The sequence below is a fragment of the Gymnoscopelus microlampas genome, assembly GCF_963454915.1.
Source record: "Gymnoscopelus microlampas genome assembly, chromosome: 12".
In the NCBI taxonomy this organism is placed as follows: domain Eukaryota; kingdom Metazoa; phylum Chordata; class Actinopteri; order Myctophiformes; family Myctophidae; genus Gymnoscopelus; species Gymnoscopelus microlampas.
This window is the reverse complement of record NC_139949.1, coordinates 51,608,794-51,621,716: the sequence shown is the minus strand read 5'-3', so window position 1 is coordinate 51,621,716 and position 12,923 is coordinate 51,608,794. Positions and strand designations below refer to the sequence as shown.

The 12,923-nt window shown below is 39.1% G+C and overlaps 1 protein-coding gene across 3 annotated transcripts in view; it reads right to left on the bottom strand.

The window, feature by feature from the left end:
• klhl13 (kelch-like family member 13) overlaps nucleotides 1–12,923 on the bottom strand; it is a 104,708-nt gene that overhangs the window by 42,409 nt on the left and 49,376 nt on the right. For all 3 annotated transcript variants that reach the window (XM_084073754.1, XM_084073753.1, XM_084073755.1), the window contains one exon: nucleotides 12,758–12,908. In XM_084073754.1, the coding sequence (XP_083929880.1) occupies nucleotides 12,758–12,908 (151 nt within the window). The remainder of the gene's footprint in view (nucleotides 1–12,757; nucleotides 12,909–12,923) is intronic.

Sequence of the window (12,923 nt, the reverse complement as noted above, 5' to 3'; positions counted from 1 at the left end):
TTCGGCCTGGCGGAGACAATAAAATCACTTTTTCCAACGTTTCTTCCGATCCCTTCGGATCTTCTTCAGGTTAAGGTTAGCTCACCTTTAAACCTGAAGAAGATCCGAAGGGATCCAAACGTGGTTAGATTGAAGTTTCTGTGAAAAAGACAGTTGCAAGACTTCCTTTTTTTTTACTATCTATGACTGTATTCTACTGCAGGCTGTTACCATTATCTATGACTGTATTCTACTGTAGACTGTTATCATTATCTATGACTGTATTCTACTGCAGGCTGTTACCATTATCTATGACTGTATTCTACTGTAGACTGTTATCATTATCTATGACTGTATTCTACTGCAGGCTGTTACCATTATCTATGACTGTATTCTACTGTAGACTGTTATCATTATCTATGACTGTATTCTACTGCAGACTGTTATCATTATCTATGACTGTATTCTACTGCAGGCTGTTATCATTATCTATGACTGTATTCTACTGTAGACTGTTACCATTATCTATGACTGTATTCTACTGTAGACTGTTACCATTATCTATGACTGTATTCTACTGTAGACTGTTATCATTATCTATGACTGTATTCTACTGTAGACTGTTACCATTATCTATGACTGTATTCTACTGCAGGCTGTTACCATTATCTATGACTGTATTCTACTGCAGGCTGTTACCATTATCTATGACTGTATTCTACTGCAGGCTGTTATCATTATCTATGACTGTATTCTACTGCAGGCTGTTACCATAACTTTAGAAAGAAAATAATCAAATATATGATCTCTGACGCGGTGTAAACCTCATATGTCCAAAACTGTTACTTTTCAGGATTCAAATTCAAAAGTCAGTGGCGGGAGAAGTACTCAGATATTTTACTTAAGAAAAAGTAGCAATACCACAATATATAAAATACTCTGTTACAAGTAAAAGGCCTGTTTTAAAAATGTTACTTGAGTAAACGTACAAAAGTATTGGCATCAAAATATACTTAAAGTACCAAAAGTTAAAGTACTAAATATTTGAAAATAGCAGATCTACAAGCTCACAACGCGTCGCATCGCGACGCGTTGTGAGCTTGTAGATCTGCTATTTTCAAATAGCCTAGGTATAAAATAGGGCTAAAGTGGTTAATGTATGTTTTATAAAATAATACTTTATATATTTAAAGTAACTAAAGTTTTCAAATACTTGTAGTGGAATAAAGGGACAATATTTGCCTCTTAGATGTAGTGGAGTAGAAGTAAAAGTATTGCAAATTGGAAAATTGGAAATACTCTAAGTACATGTACAGTGTAAGCAGAGTTTTGAGTAACCTTTTTACTTTAATAGTTACTTTCCATCACTGTCAAAAAGCATCAAAAGTAGCAGATCTACAAACCTAAAACGCATCTCTTCGCGCCACGTTTCGAGCTTGTAGATCTGCTACTTTTGTGTCACGCTGTAGTTTGATGTAGTAGGGGTGTTAATTAAAATTAAAACAAACACAAAAAGTTGGAGATAAGAGTTTTCTGCAACTAAAACAGGGTGTTAGTTAATTCATTGGTTTAGTCGATTATAAAAAAAATCTATTCAACACTATTATTATTATTATTATCCCCCAAAAACACACTTCTTGATTATGTTTGGATTAATTCAAAAAAGTAATCGATACAATAACCACTTATAAGAGAATCAGATAGTTTCAGACCTAATGAGAAGAGTTCTCATCAGAGCTGAATCAATATCACAATTATTTCAAACTTCTGCCTCCGTTATGATTTATGACACATTTATAAAAAATGTTAGTGTGAAAGTAGCTGATCCATTATAAAAAAAAAAAAAAAAAACTGAAATGCTTCTCGATGAACAGATTAACCTGTTAAAACTCTGAGAGCAATCTGTGGTGATTTTAGATTTTAGCGTTGTGCTATTCAAAAATAGCAGATCTACAAGCCCACAGAGCTTGTGCGTCTGCTATTTTTTAACATGTTTTTGAAAAATCTTGAAAGTGAATCATTTTGAATTTTTAACCCTAGAACGTTGGTTCTCAAAGTGGGGTCCGGGGACCCCCAGGGGTACTTGAGGGGGTTCCAGGGGGTCCCCAGCTAAATGATGGATAGGAACCAAATGGACCCTTATGGCTGTGTAACTTGAGTGTGCGCAAATGGAACCAAATGGACCCTAACGGGTCCATTTGGTTCCATTTGTACACTCTCAGAGTTAAATTTAACATAGATTTTACTATATAAGTTGTGGTCCAAGAGATAGAAATGCCATTAAATGGGGGTCCGTAGCCCTAATGCATGTCAAACTGGGGGTCCTTCAAATTAAAATGGTTGAAAATCACTGCTAGAGCCTTAAAAATCTTCTCTTATGTGGGGGTCCCTGGCATATATTTTTCAAATGGGGGTCCGCAAGCTAATAAGTGTCAATTTGGGGGTCCTTGACATGAACAAGTTTGAGAACCACTGCCCTAGAACACTAACGTTGGGTGAATTTCACCTGAACAATAATGTGACGTGATTTTCATAATGTTGCTGATGTGTGACGTGGGCGGGTCCTTGGGTACCCTTCAGGATGCTCACTGACGTCATAGAAAGTAGGTTTGTTTCCCCTGAACCCCATCATCCCCAACCACTACATTGGGGAGAAAACGAGGGCTAAAAATGTTTTGGGCTACTCCAAATTAACCCATTCAATCCAGGAACGCATCTGTGTCATTTTAGATTTGAGCTATAACCATTATCTTATACTTTGGCAGCTCAAAAATAGCAGATCTACAAGCTCATAGTGCGGCACCGAGTGCCCCACTAATATGAGCTTGTAGATCTGCTATTTTTTTTGAAAAATCATGAAAATGTGTTAAAATCTTTGAATATGTATATTTTTTAACCCATTAAGACCTGGAACTGTGTCATTTTTAGATTTGAGCTAAAAAGCATTATTTTACACTTTGGGCTATTCAAAAATAGCAGATCTACAAGCTCATAGCGCGACACCGAGTGCCGCGCTATGAGCTTGTAGATCTGCTATTTTTTTGAAAAATCGTGAAAATGTGTCCAAATCTTTGAATATGTATATGTTTTTAAAGCGAACATTTGCAACTCAAATCTTTGCTTCTGGGGGTCCCTGGAACAACATAGTTTAAAAACATGTTCACTTTAAAAATATATATATATATATTCAAAGATTTGCACAAATTTTCAAAATGTTTCAAAAATATTAGATCTACAAGCTCGAATGACTAAATTGGGGAGAAAAAGAGGTAAAAAGAAAAAAAGAAAAAACCTAGGTGTCCATTTTTGACTCTTTGAATTTCTATAAACAAGTATAGTGTTGTAAAAGGTAGTTTTGACCAACTCAGAACTCAGAAACTAAAGATGTTTTAATCACATAAGGACCTTGACACAGTTATCCATGCTTTTATCAACTCTCAATTAGATAACTATAACTGGTTGTATTTGGGATGGACTCTGTACACCCAACCTCGCCTACGGAGGGTTCAACATGCAGCTGCTAGGATGTTAACCCATTGAGACCTGAAGCCGATTCTACATGTCTCCTAAAGCTCAACAGTATTCTGAAAAACGTATGTTTCTATATCAGTGGTGCTCAATCTTTTTCATGTCAAGGACCCCCAGAATTATATGTATTTGGCCACGGACCCCCATCAAAATATTTTGTTCCAGGGACCCCCCAGAAGCAACGATAAAAATGTTCGCTTTAGAAATATATATATTCAAAGATTTGCACATATTTTCACGATTTTTCAAAAATAGCAGATCTACAAGCTCATAGCGCGGCACTGAGCTTGTATATCTGCTATTTTTGAATAGCCCAAAGTGTAAAATAATGCTTTTTAGCTCAAGTCTAAAAATGACACAGTTCCAGGTCTTAATGGGTTAACTGGAACAAAGGAAAGACAACACACAACACCTACTCTTGTCTTGACCTGCCTGGCAGTGAAATAAAGAGTTGATTTTAAGATTTGACTTGTATTTTTTTTAAAGCCCTGAATGGATCATGTCCTCAGTACATCACTGATCTGCTGAAGTCCATGTTCTGCCCTCAAGAGCTCTAAGGTCCTCATCATCTCAACAGATCCGTTCAGTACCTCCTCCAACCCGTCTAAAAACCAAAAGGTGATTTGGCCTCGTCCGTCGCTGGCCCTTAAAACCCATTAATACCTGAGGCCGATTCTGCAAAATGTCTTCTAAATCCTAACAGTTTTCTGGAAAACCTATGTTTCTATATCAGTGGTGCTCAAACCTTTTCATGTCAAGGACCCCCAAAATGATATGTATTTGGCCGCCGACCCCCCCATCTCAAAATATGTTGTTCCGGGGACCCCCAGATACAAAGATTTGAATTAAAATATTCGCTTTAAAACAATATATATATATTCAAAGATTTGCACATATTTTCACGATTTTTCAAAAATAGCAGATCTACAAGCTCATAGCGCGGTACTCGGTGCCGCGCTATGAGCTTGTAGATCTGCTATTTTTGAATAGCCAAAGTGTAAAATAATGCTTTTTAGCGCAAATGAAAAAGTGACACAGATGCGTTCCAGGTCTTAATGGGTTAACTGTGGAGTATGATCTCCTGTCCCACATTAAGTCCTGCCTCACTACACCACACTACTTTTAAATCTAATTTAAAGACCCGCCTCTTCTCTCTTGCTTTTAGCTCCGTTTGGGAATAAATTTAGTAAAAAAAAGTTGAATTTTCTTCATATTACTTCATCCTTTTTCTATAGAATGCCATTGCATCTATTTAGTTGTATCGTAGGTGCTTCTTGATTTGTATGGGCTTCTTTTCTTTGCTGTGTTAAACTTATGTTATATGGTTATATGGTTATGTTGTTGTTGCTGGTAATCTTTGATTGGAAAGCACTTCGGGTCAACTGCTGTAAAAAGAAACACACACACACACACACACACACACACACACACACACACACACACACACACACACACACACACACACACACACACACACACACACACACACACACACACACACACACACACACACACACACACACACACACACACACACACACACACACAGCGTCTCTTCGCCCGAACGTTCACCCCAAAAATATGGACGTTTTGATATGACCGAATTAACTACAATATAATAAAGGGAGACCTTCCTCTTCTGGGGAAAAAAACAAGAAGGCCATGTGTTGGATTGGACATCCTAACTTAATCCTAGTCCTTGGTTAATGCTGGGTTTGATGCGGTCGTGGGCAAAGCAGCTCTTATCTGCTTTTATCAATGTTATGCTAATCATAGAATGTGGATCATGGCCTGGATTCACACTTCAAGCAGCAGCATTCAGTCTCCTGATGACTTACTTAAATCAATGGTTTCCAACCCTTTTTCATGCCAAGGACCCCTAAATTGATATACATTTGGCCATCCGGACCCGAATCTGAAAATGTTTTGTGCCAGTGACCCCCCAGAAGCAAAGATGCGAGTTAAAAATGTTCGCTTTAAAAAATATAAATATTCAAAGATATGCACACATTTTCAATTGTTTTTCGGAAATAGCAGATCTACAAGCTTGGTACAAACAACGGTAGTCAATGAGTTAATTTTAATATAGGATTGGTCAAACTGGCAATACATGTTCAGAAGCATCTTCCATAAAACCTAATGGTCCTGGATATCCTTCTATAAATTACACAGAGTGTGCGTATCTGTCCTTTACATCATTGGTTCTCAAAGTGGGGTCCGGGGACCCCCAGGGGTCCTTGAGGGAGTTCCAGGGGGTCCCCGACTAAATGATAGATTAGGCACCAAATGGACCCTTATGGGTCTGTAACTCTGAGAGTGTACAAATGGAACCTTAAATTTAAAGTTAAATTGACATAGACTTTACAATATAAATTGCGGTCCAAGTGATATAAATGCCATTAAATGGGGGTCTGTAGCCCTAATGCTTGTCAAACCGGGGGTCCTTGAAATTAAAATGGTTGATAATCACTGCTAGAGCCGTAAAAAAAATCTTCTCTTATGGGGGTCCCTGGCATATCTTTTCAAATGGGGGTCCGCGGGCTAATAAGTATCAATTTGGGGGTCCTTGACATGAAAAAATTTGAGAACCACTCCTTTACATATCTCCAGAACCGTACGTCCGGATATCGCAGAGGACCAGAGGAGTATGGTGCCCACTGTCCACTTCCAACAATATATATATATATATATCAGACCATACAGTATGAAGAATAATCCTTCATAATGTTGATATGCTCAGGTGGTCGGCATTAAATCAAAATATACTTAACCCATTGAGACCTGAAGCCGATTCTACATGTCTCCTAAATCCCAACAGTATTATGAAAAACGTATGTTTCTATATCAGTGGTGCTCAAACTTTTTCATGTCAAGGACCCCCAAACTTATATGTATTTGGCCGCAGACCCCCATCGAAATATGTTGTTCCAGGGACCCCCCAGAAGCAAGGATTTGAGTTAAAAATGTTCGCTTTAAAAATATATATATATTCAAAGATTTGCACACATTTTCACGAAACCTTTCCTCTGTAAACACTGCGGAAAGGGTTTCAATACCTTACATAACCTGAAGACACACCAGCGTCTCCACACTGGGGAAAAACCTTTCCTCTGTAAACAATGCGGAAAGGGTTTCAATGACTCGGGTAATCTTAAGAGACACCAGCGTCGCCACGCTGGGGAAAAACCTTTCCTCTGTAAACAATGTGACAAGACCTTCAATGTGTTCGGTAATCTTAAGAGACACCTGAGTCTCCACACTGGGGGAAAAAACGTTTCCTCTGTAAACAGTGTGACAAGTGTTTCCGTCAATTAGGTAACCTGACGGCACACCAGCGTCTCCACACTGGGGAAGAACCTGTCCTCTGTAAACAGTGTGACAAGACCTTCAATGACTCATTTTAGAATGAGTTGTTAACAAAAGGTTCCATGGTTTTAACAGTCATTACCCTGCACATTCATTCATTCACAGTGACGCTTGCATTATTTTTTCATAGCTCTCCTGTACTTAATCCATTAAATCCGGGGACGCGCATCTACAAATGTCTTCTAAATCTAAACTGAAAGTTTTACGTTGCCATGTCAGTGGTGCTCAGACCTTTCCATGTCAAGGACCTCCAAAAAATGATATGAATTTGGCCCCCGGACCCCCCATCTCAAAATATGTTGTTCCAGGGACCCCCAGAAGCACAGATCGGAGTTAAAAATGTTCGCTTTGAAAAAAATATGTATATTTTTTGCACAAATCTTTTTTTTCAAAAAAATAGCAGATCTACAAGCTCACAGCGCGGCACTCGGTGCCGCGCTGTGAGCTTGTAGATCTGCTATTTTTTTAGCGGCGCTAGCCGCTCTATACCTTTAGGTATAGAGCGGATATTAGCCCTCTATGCCTGGCTTTTGCGTCAACGTTCTGATTGGTCAGGTGCGCCAACGTTCTGATTGGTCAGGTGCGTCAACGTTCTGATTGGTCAGGTGCGTCAACGTTCTGATTGGTCAGGTGCGCCAAAGTTGTGATTGGTCACTATTCATGACATCACTATGATGTCATGAATATAGAATTCGATGTCTATATAAACGATGACAATGACTTCATCTTATTATTCATTTGGCTAAAGTCTCCGTCTAGGTAAGTTATTTAAAGTTAATATGACGAATAGAAAGAGAAAGATACAAGAACAGATGAAGGGTGAATGTATAGAAAGTCTGAGTTCGGGACCCAGTCATCCGTTATGACAGAATGGTTTGATAGAGACGATCGAGAATCCAAGAGTCCGTTAAGGTTCTGATTGGTCAGGCCCGTCAAGGTTCTGATTGGTCAGGCCCGTCAAGGTTGTGATTTGTCAGGCAAGGGGACTATTCATGACATCACTATGATGTCAAGGTTTATTTTTTATTTCCTCATGGTTTTTTTTGTATATATTTTTATTTGGCTAAAGTCTCCTTCTAGGTAAGTTATTTAAAGTTAGATCCTCAATTTAACTTTATCTGTCGTCAACGCTCTGATTGGTCAGACCCGTCAACAAAGTGATTGGTCAAGCTTCACATGACACATGGCTATAAACACATTATAAACACATATCGATGACATAATGTATTCAAAGGCGCCGCTACCTTCACACAGGGTGTGATTTTTTAATAGCCAAAGAAATGTTAAAATGACACGGACGCGTTCCCGGTCGTAATGGGTTAATGTGCAGTACGGTCATACGATGTTATGCATTATTCAAGTGTGTGTGTGCATGACTGCACTACCGTTGTGCTGAAGCCCTTTTTTTTCCTGCCAAGCACTTTCACCTTTTACTGTATTCATACACGTGTATATAAAACTGTCTGTCCGGCGTTCCCGCAGTTACCGCGTTGACACGCAACGGTGCTTCTCAACAGGTCGATCAGTGTGTTTTCGATCGCTGTGTTCAATCCAAGGGGCCAGCTTCAGAGTCGTAAATTGAGGCTATATAGGGCATCGCAGTTCCCGCCCACTTCCTGGTTCCACTGCAAAATACTCAATGCATTTTTCCCATTGACATTTCCAAAAATATTTATATCAATTATTTTAAGCCTAGAATCAAGCTATCCAGGATCCTGGTGAATCATGACCATAAAACGTTTGATTCTGTGAAAAAACTTTTTTGAAAACGGCAAAACAAAGGGTATTTATTAAATATAGTATATCATATCATTAAATATAAAATTAAAAAAAAATCACAGAAAAAGATGTTTAATGGTCATGATTCACCAGGATCCTGGATAGCTTGATTCTAGGCTTAAATTAATTGATATATAAATATTTTTGGAAATGTCAATGGGAAAAATGCATTGAGTATTTTGCAGTGGAACCAGGAAGTGGCCGCAACTGCGATGCCCTATAGGAAGAGACAGTTCATATGAATGGCCCGTAGTCTCGCTGTTTTACCCCTGCTGGTGTCAGAAGCAATTAGGCTCTATTCAAGCGGATGGGTTTTTGCCGAACTTTAGACTTGATTTTCTTACCTTAATAAACATTGTCATAAATACTATATGCTTCCAGTCTTCTTTCAATCACCATGATATGTGTTTTGGTCAATTATGCTCCCAATTATTTTAAAATTGATGATAAAGTAGGGTATGCTGTAGGAGGGGCATGACAACCTTGTGATGGAATTGATTGACAAGTTACACAACCAATATCATTCATTCATTCCCCACCCCCACTCTGGTCCCAACCAATAGCATTCATTTCCAAGTGCATAGGATATAGAAAGATGGCGGATTTAAAATGGTTGAAATTAATTTACGGTGTGTAGAGTCTATGGGCGTAACTTTGTCCATACTTTATAATGTCTATGGGTCAATCACTGTGTTCAATCAGTGGGTCCCCAGCATTCAGTGGGTCGCCAGGTTATTGCATGGGTCAAATAGGCTCTCTCTCTCTCCCTCCTCTCTCTTTCTTTCTGTGTCTCTTTGTTTCTTGATCAAGCTCCACTCTGCATCACATATATATCTCATAGCGCTATGAGCTTGTAGATCTGCAATTTTTTGAAAAATCGTGAAATTGTGTGCAAATCTTTGAATATATATATTTTTCAAGCAAACATTTGTAAAATATTTTGTCCAGGGACCTTTAACATTAAGACCTGAGGCCGCTTCTAAACATTTTCTGAATCCTAACAGTTTTTTGAAAAAAAAAAATCAAAAAAATATTTTTTCACGATTTTTCAAAAAATAGCAGATATACAAGCTCATAGCGCGGCACTCGGTGCCGCGCTATGAGCTTGTATATCTGCTATTTTTCAATAGCCAAATAAATCTTAAAGTGACACAGATGCATTCCAGGTCTTAATGGGTTAAAAAGAATTACCTTAAATTAAAAATGTTTCCAAAAATACATGTAGATTTTCCAAAGGTAGCAGATCTACAAGCTCGTACAAGCTTGTAGATCTGCTACTTTTGAATAGCCAAAGCATAAAATAATGGTCATATAGCTCAAATCTAAAATGACAGACAGGTGCGTTCCCAGGTTGGATGGATAAAGAGGGAAATCGTTAAAGAACCTGAATCCTTAAAATCCCAAAGGATCCCAAACCTACATAAAACACCCCCCCTCCCCCCTCACTGTGTGATGTCTCACACAACAGAAACCATCGCCTAAACACCCACAATTTGAGCTGATGTCCGGCGGTAAGTCCATATTTGGGCACCATCATCGCCCGCCCGCCAACCAACCACACAGACAGACAGACAACTTTAACTTCATATATAAGATGATACACAGACTAAATGACATAGCGTGTGCATACATAATAAATAGCATGTCTCATCCCAGAGTGGTTGGTTGTCACACCTATGATTAAGTTGTCTTCCTGCTGCCGTTATATATATATATTAGTCATTTCCCTGAGAAGCTGCTAGAGAGAAGAACCACAACATGTCATAGGATGACCTCATGGTAGTTACATCATCATGAAGTTACATCATCATGAAGTTACATCATCATCATCATCAGGCCGAGTGTGTCTGAATCAGTGGTGTAAATCAGTGGTTCTCAACCAGTGGTACCGGGGACCACCAGTGGTCTTGAGGGGGTTCCAGGTGGGCCCCAGCTAAATGATGGAGAGTTGGTAACCAAATGGACCCTTATAGATCTTTAACTCTTGAGAGTGTAAAATGAAACCAAATGGACCCTTATAGATCTTTAACTCTTGAGGGAGTAAAATGAAACCAAATGGACCCTTACGGGTCCATTTGGTTTCATTTTACTCCCTCAAGAGTTAAATTATTGTTAAACATCTGCATTACTTAATTTACAATAAGTTCTACACAATTAGAGAATGTATAATAATTGTTATTTTGATCAACATTTGCCTGTTATCTCTCCTATGATACAACATCAATACAGCATGGATGGAATTGTGGACAAAATCTTATCCAACGATAACAACATATTCAAAGTTTCGGGTTCTGAGAGGTTAAATGTCATCAAACGGTGGTTCTGTGGCTCAAATGCTGAATAAATAATGGACCTTGATATGAAAAAGGTTGAAAATCTGGAAAAAGTAACAACTAATCAGGTACTAACCCTAAAGTAAAAGCACCTCAACATTGTACTTGATTGAGTATGTCCATTTTTCAATACTTCATACTTCTACTCCTGTGTTGCTAATGCTTATGGATGGTCTCTGAAAATGTTACAACAGTCATGTGTCTAGCATTTTTAAGACCTCAAAACATTTTTAAGACCTCAACACAAATCTAAGACTTTCTTTGACTTTGTGTGTTTAAGTCCTTTATGAGACAATAAACATAAACATAAACAAATTACATATGTTTTAACTCATTGAGTGCCCAAATTATTATTATCTATTTCTGGCCATTATGATTTTTATTTTTTTATTTTTTTCAAAGTAAAAAAAAAAGTGCTTAGGAAGCGAGATGCAGCCTTTTTAAGTTATAAGTTAAACAAGGAGTGGATGGAGCTGCACATCTTCAGATGATGATATCTTGGGTTCAAAAAAGTTTTTTTCAATTTTTTTTCAAAAACACGTGAAACACGTTAATGGCACGTTGCACCATAGTGGTAAAACACGTGAAACATGTTAATGGCACTCAATGAGTTAATACTTTGAAGACTTCCGCGGCACCCTGTACAGATAGATAGATTCATACATAGATAGAGTCTTGTTAAATGAATCCCTTAAAGTCGGCCATACCAGCCCTGACAAAAAGGATAGTAATTTGGTAACAAAATGCCAGACGCCAGAGGGAGCCCATTTAGACTGGAGCAACACCAACAGACACTCTGGACACAGTGACTGCTCCTAGCCTGCTTCCCAGCCTTACTCATTTGTGAAGAGAAAAGCCTGGTCACGACCTAATGCAGAGTGTGTCTATAGGGGGCGGGACTTCTGCCGTACCCGTTTCCCCCGGAAACAATATTTTTCGACCGACCAATCACAACACTCGTTTCATTCACAGAGAATGTAAACAGATTTGTAATGTGTCTGTCAACGTCATTTCTTGGGGCGGTACTTCTGCCAAATTCCGTTACTTCTGTTTAGACACTCACTTGGCTAGGTCTTGCCCAGCGTGGACTGCTCCTGTATGAGAATCACAGAGACCAGCACTGATGTGCTGTCATAATAGGCTCTATGCACAGCAGCCATATTGGAAAGAAATTGGGCCTCTTCTTACTTCCTTCACAGGTGTTACCAATATATACTAAGATACTAATGAAGGCTCTGTTCCATTCTGGTCAGGGTGCTGATATCGTGCATGTTGGCTCACTAGAAACACTCCATTTTGGTTCCCAAATGGCCCCTTATGGTGGGTGTGTAACTCTGAGAGTGTACAAATGGAACCAAATGGACCCTTACGGGTCCATTTGGTTCCATTTGTACAATCTCAGAGTTATGGGGGTCCTTGAAAATAAGACAACCACTATGCCACACCAAATGGAACAGAGCCTTAATTAGTATCATTGGTATCACCTGTGAAGGAAGTAAGGAAGAGGCCCAATTCATTCCCAATATGGCTGCTGTGCATAGAGCCTATTCTTCATTCTGAAGAAGACTTTTTTTAGTCAAAGTGTTAAACTGGGGTTAAGCCACAGTGTGCAGACTTTGTTTGTGTTGTTGTTGTTTACCTGAAGAACCACGGAGCTGTGTGTGTGTGTGTGTGTGTGTGTGTGTGTGTGTATGTGTGTGTGTGTGTGTGTGTGTGTGTGTGTGTGTGTGTGTGTGTGTGTGTGTGTGTGTGTGTGTGTGTGTATAGTGTACCTGTAGGACCACAGAGGAGTGTGTGTTGGAGGTGAAGAAGCGTGTGTTGGAGGTCCCTGTCTTGGAGGCCTGCAGGTGGAGGTGAGCAGAGGTCATGTCCCCGTAGCCCAGGGCCACCTTCATGTGGGCGTCGTCGTCCTCCACCAGGGATCTGACAGGAACAGGA